The sequence below is a fragment of the Gopherus flavomarginatus genome, chromosome 5, assembly GCF_025201925.1.
Source record: "Gopherus flavomarginatus isolate rGopFla2 chromosome 5, rGopFla2.mat.asm, whole genome shotgun sequence".
In the NCBI taxonomy this organism is placed as follows: Eukaryota; Metazoa; Chordata; order Testudines; family Testudinidae; genus Gopherus; species Gopherus flavomarginatus.
In genome coordinates this window covers 130,654,382-130,659,191 of record NC_066621.1, presented here as the reverse complement: position 1 = coordinate 130,659,191, position 4,810 = coordinate 130,654,382, and the positions used below count along the sequence as shown (strand labels likewise).

Sequence of the window (4,810 nt, the reverse complement as noted above, 5' to 3'; positions counted from 1 at the left end):
AATTTCAGATAGAGAATCAATATTTTTCAACAGCCACAATGTGTCGAAGCCAGAATCCTCCTCTGTCTTAACAGCAGTAAGTAATCCAGCTCTTTTTTTTTAACATTGATAGAAAACGATTCTTTTTCTTGTGAAGCTATTAATGAATAGTGACTCTTGTACATGAATTGTGCCCTGTCAGCTCCCAGATACCAAACCGAGATCTATTTGCTACTTAGAACCAGCACAATTTAAAGCTGTTTCCCTGTTCATTTGATAGCCCTTACAAGGTTTTTCTCCTTTCTGTTGTGGGAGCAGAGATGCTGCTGCATGTCTGTCTGCTGCTTTGCTGTGCTTTGCCTTAACTGAAAGCCAGTCCAGATGGGGAAAGGAAATGTCCTGAATAGTAATTTCTAGTACCTTTCATTTCCAGAGAATTTTATAAGACTTAATGAATCCTTATAGCACTCCTGGAGGTAAGGGAGTGGTATCCCCATTTGAAAACCCAAAGCAGAGAAGTTAAGTGAGTTGCCCAAGACCATAAAGATATGCACCTAGAACGTAAGCATTCCTGAGCTCTGACCAGTAGGCCACACCTCTTTATTTATATCCTCCGAGTGCATTAACTCCAAGCACACCTTTATTGTATTTATGACTAGCCCTGTTAATAACCAAGGTAAAGGTGGCTCCTGCAAGGTGCTGAGCATTCTCAACTTCCACTAAAGTAATCTTGCAGGACTGAGCCCATAGCGTGTCTCCAGATTCTTCTCTGGTTCATGTAATCTAGTTGGTTTGTAGTCAAAAGTTTAATACAGTGACCAGATGTAGAATTGCAATGTCCCACTAATTGACATGCTAAATATTATTCATGTCACTGAACTAATTACAAATCCCTTCCAGTGGCTAAATTTTGTGATGGCTGTATGTTTAAGCATGTTTTTGGATATATACACAGCTGTTCTGTACACAAAACGGTATTTGTATTGCTCAACTTCTTGGCTAAGAAATGAGTGTGATTAAATTTCACATTCACAGGTGACCCGAGGCCTTGGCTACACTTGAGAGTTGCAGCGCTGGTGGTGGGTTTACAGCGCTGTAACTCACTCCCCGTCCACACTGGCAAGGCACATACAGCGCTGTATCTCCCTGGCTACAGCGCTGCCTGTACTCCACCTCAACAAGAGGAATAAAGAGAACAGTGCTTCTGCTGCACTGGGGTGCCAGTGTAAACAGGGAGTAATCTTACTATGCTGTAACTGACCTCCAGAAGCTTCCCATAATGCTTTTAAGTAAAGATAACACTCTTTGTTTTGTTGTGATGCCTCTGTTTGTTTTGTTGTGAACTCGGGGCTCCCGGAGCTGCTTATCAAAAAAACAAACACAGCTCCTGTTTGCTGTGTAATGAGCTCCCTTTGGAACGCCCACAGCTAGTGTTTGCTTGAAGAGAGGGGAAGGAAGGGGCTTGAGGAGAGAAGCAGCGCGATGTGTGGTGGGGGGGGGTCCGTTTCTGGGAGGCTGCTTATCTGGTCTGTGAGGAAAAAAAACAAAGAGGGCTATTTGCTTTCAGTGAACGGGTCAGAACTTGCAAGGCAGCTGCTGACAGAGTGTCGGCTCCAAAAATCCACTCCCTCTCTCCCCCACACTCCCTGTCACACTCCACCCCACTCCCCTTTTTTGAAAAGCACGTTGCAGCCACTTGAATGCTGGGAGTGCACCGCTCCCAATGCTGCTGCAGATGCTGCACATGTGGCCACAACAGTGCGCTGGTAGCTGTCAGTGTGACCAGACTGCAGTGCTTTCCCTACTCAGCTACTCAGCACGAAGACAGATTTAACTCCCAGCGCTGTACAGCTGCAAGTGTAGCCATACCCCGAGTCACTCTTAATAATAAATAGTTCTAAAATAACCCAGACTTCAAACCCAGACCTCCCTTATTAAACTGTCCTGAGCAATGCCCCAAAACGCTGAGCGCAGCAATGATGCACCTAAACTCCATCTGTTAAGTAACTCATTCTTGTCAGCCCCTTAATCAGTCCCTTAAGGCAGGTTTAATTTTAGATTGGCTTATCGAACATACATGATGAGAAGCAGAATATCTGCAGTGCTGGAGTAGAGGCTGCAGTTTTCTTTTGATTTTAAAATGTGTCTAATATTTAAGATACTGGGCCCAATTCTCCATTTAGTTGGGTGCTGGTGTGTTTATCCACTGATTTCCATGGAGTTACACCAGTGTAACAAATAGAGAATCAGGCCCACTGAGTACAATAGAAGAGCCTAACTTTTAATGTATATAGAATGCAGAATCAAAAAAAGTATCAGAGGGGTAGCCGTGTTAGTCTGGATCTGTAAAAGCAGCAAAGAGTCCTGTGGCACATTATAGACTAACAGACGTTTTGGAGCATGAGCTTTCGTGGGTGAATACCCACTTCGTCAGATGCATGTCATGACATGCATCTTACGAAGTGGGTATTCACCCACGAAAGCTCATGCTCCAAAACGTCTGTTAGTCTATAAGGTGCCACAGGACTCTTTGCTGAATCAAGAAAAGCTCTTGTGGCTCTTGTTGGATCCTACAGGATATAGAATAGGAAGCTCTGTAAATCAACATGTATACTAAAGAGAGAGCCCAGTTCAGAACCCCTCAGTTGTTTCTCTTTGTCTTTTTCACTGCAGCTTGATAAAATCGAAGGTGTGTTTGAACGGCCAAATGACGACGTCATCCGGGAGATCTCCAAGGCACTGAGACAGGCTCTGGGGGTTTCCCTCTTTGGGATTGACATTATCATTAACAATCAGACCGGCCAGCATGCAGTCATTGATATCAATGCATTCCCAGGTAAGAGAGACCTATCAGCTTTCACTAAACTGTGTGGATACCAGACCATGTGTGTTTAGTGAGAATCAGTATTGCTGTTCATAGAATCATAGAAGATTAGGGTTGGAAGAGACCTCAGGAGGTCATCTAGTCCAATCCGCTGCTCAAAGCAGGACCAACCCAGGCCTTAAAAACTTATAAGGATGGAGATTCCACCACCTCCCTATGTAACCCATTCCAGTGCTTCACCAGCCTCCCAGTGAAATAGTATTTCCTAATATCCAACCTAGACCTCCCCCCACTGCAACTTGAGACCATTGCTCCTTGTTCTGTCATCTGCCACCCCTGAGAACAACCTAGCTCCATCCTCTTTGGAACACTCCTTCAAGTAGTTGAAGGCTGCTATCAGATCCCCCACACACACACACTCTTGTCTTCTGCAGACTAAATAAACCCAGTTCCCTCAGCCTCTCTTCGCAAAACATGTGCCCCAGCTCCTAATCATTTTCGTAGCCCTCCTCTGGACTCTCTCCAATTTGTCCACATCCTTTCTGTAGTGGGGACCCAAAACTGGACACAATACTCCAGATGTGGCCTCATCAGTGCCAAATAAAGGGGAATAATCACTTCCCTCAATCTGCTGGCAATGCTCCTACTAATGCACCCCAGTCTGCTGTCAGCCTTCTTGGCAACAAAGGCACACCGTTGATTCATATCCAGCTTCTTGTCCACTGTAATCCTCAGGTTCTTTTCTGCAGAACTGCCACTTAGCCAGTCAGTCCCCAGCCTGTAGCAGTGCATGGGATTTTTCTGTCCTAAGTGCAAGACTCTGCACTTGTCCTTGTTGAACCTTATCAAATTACTTTTAGCCCAATCCTCCAATTTATCTAGGTCACTCTGGACCCTATCCCTACCCTCCAGCATAACTATCTCTCCCCCCATCTTAGTGTCATCTGTAAACTTGCTGAGAGTGTGATCCATCCCATCATCCAGATCATTAATGAAGATGTTGAATAAAACCAGCCACAGGACAGACCTCTGAAGCTCTCCACTTGATACTGGCTGCCAACTAGACATTGAGCTGTTGATCACTATCCGTTGAGCCCGACAGTCTAGCCAGCTTTCTATCCACCTTATAGTCCATTCATCCAATCCATATTTTTTTAACATGCTGGCAAGAATATTGTGGAAGACTGTATCAAAAGCTTTACTAAAGTCAAGATATATCACATCCACCGCTTTCCCCATATCCACAGAGCCAGTTATCTCATCATAGAAGGCAATCAGGTTGGTCAGGCATGACTTGCCCTTGGTGAATCCATGTTGACTTTTCCTGATCACCTTCCTCTCCTCCAGGTGCTTCAAAATGGGTTCCTTGAGGACCTGCTCCATGATTTTTCCAGGGACTGAAATGAGGCTGACTGGTCTGCAGTTCCCCGGATTGTCGTCCTTCCCTTTTTTAAAGATGGGCACTATATTTGCCTTTTTCCAATCATCCAGGGCCTCCCCCAGTCGAGTTTTCAAAGATAATGGCCAATGATTTTGCAGTCACCTTAGCCAACTCCCTCAGTACCTCACGTGCGTTGCATCCAGCTACCTGGACTTGTGCCTGTCCAGCTTTTCTAATAGTCCTTAACCTGTCCTTTCACCACTGAGGGCTACTCACCTCCTCCCCATACTGTGCTGCCTAGTACAGCAGTCTGGGAGCTGACCTTGTCTGTGAAGACCAAGGCAAAAGAAGCATTGAGTACTTCAGCTTTTTCCACATCATCTGTCACTAGGTTGCCTCCCCGATTTAGTAAGGATCCCACACTTTCCCTTCTTGTTGCTAACACACCTGTAGAAACCCGTCTTGTTACCCTTCACATCCCTTGCTAGCAGCAGCTCCAGTTGTGCTTTGTCTGGCCTTCCTGATTACACCTCTGCATACTCGAGCAATATTTTTATACTCCTCCCTAATCATCTGTCCAAGTTTCCACTTCTTGCAAGCTTCCTTTTTGTGTTTAAGCTCACCGA

The 4,810-nt window shown here is 45.2% G+C and overlaps 1 protein-coding gene across 4 annotated transcripts in view; it reads left to right on the top strand.

Annotated features, from left to right (window-relative positions):
• ITPK1 (inositol-tetrakisphosphate 1-kinase) overlaps positions 1 to 4,810 on the top strand; it is a 266,577-nt gene that overhangs the window by 230,111 nt on the left and 31,656 nt on the right. For all 4 annotated transcript variants that reach the window (XR_007774438.1, XM_050953316.1, XM_050953315.1 and 1 more), the window contains 2 exons: positions 9 to 76; positions 2,653 to 2,815. Coding sequence is in view for 3 of the 4 variants with exons in the window: in XM_050953316.1 (XP_050809273.1) it covers positions 9 to 76; positions 2,653 to 2,815 (231 nt within the window). In the remaining variant the exon portion in view is untranslated. The remainder of the gene's footprint in view (positions 1 to 8; positions 77 to 2,652; positions 2,816 to 4,810) is intronic.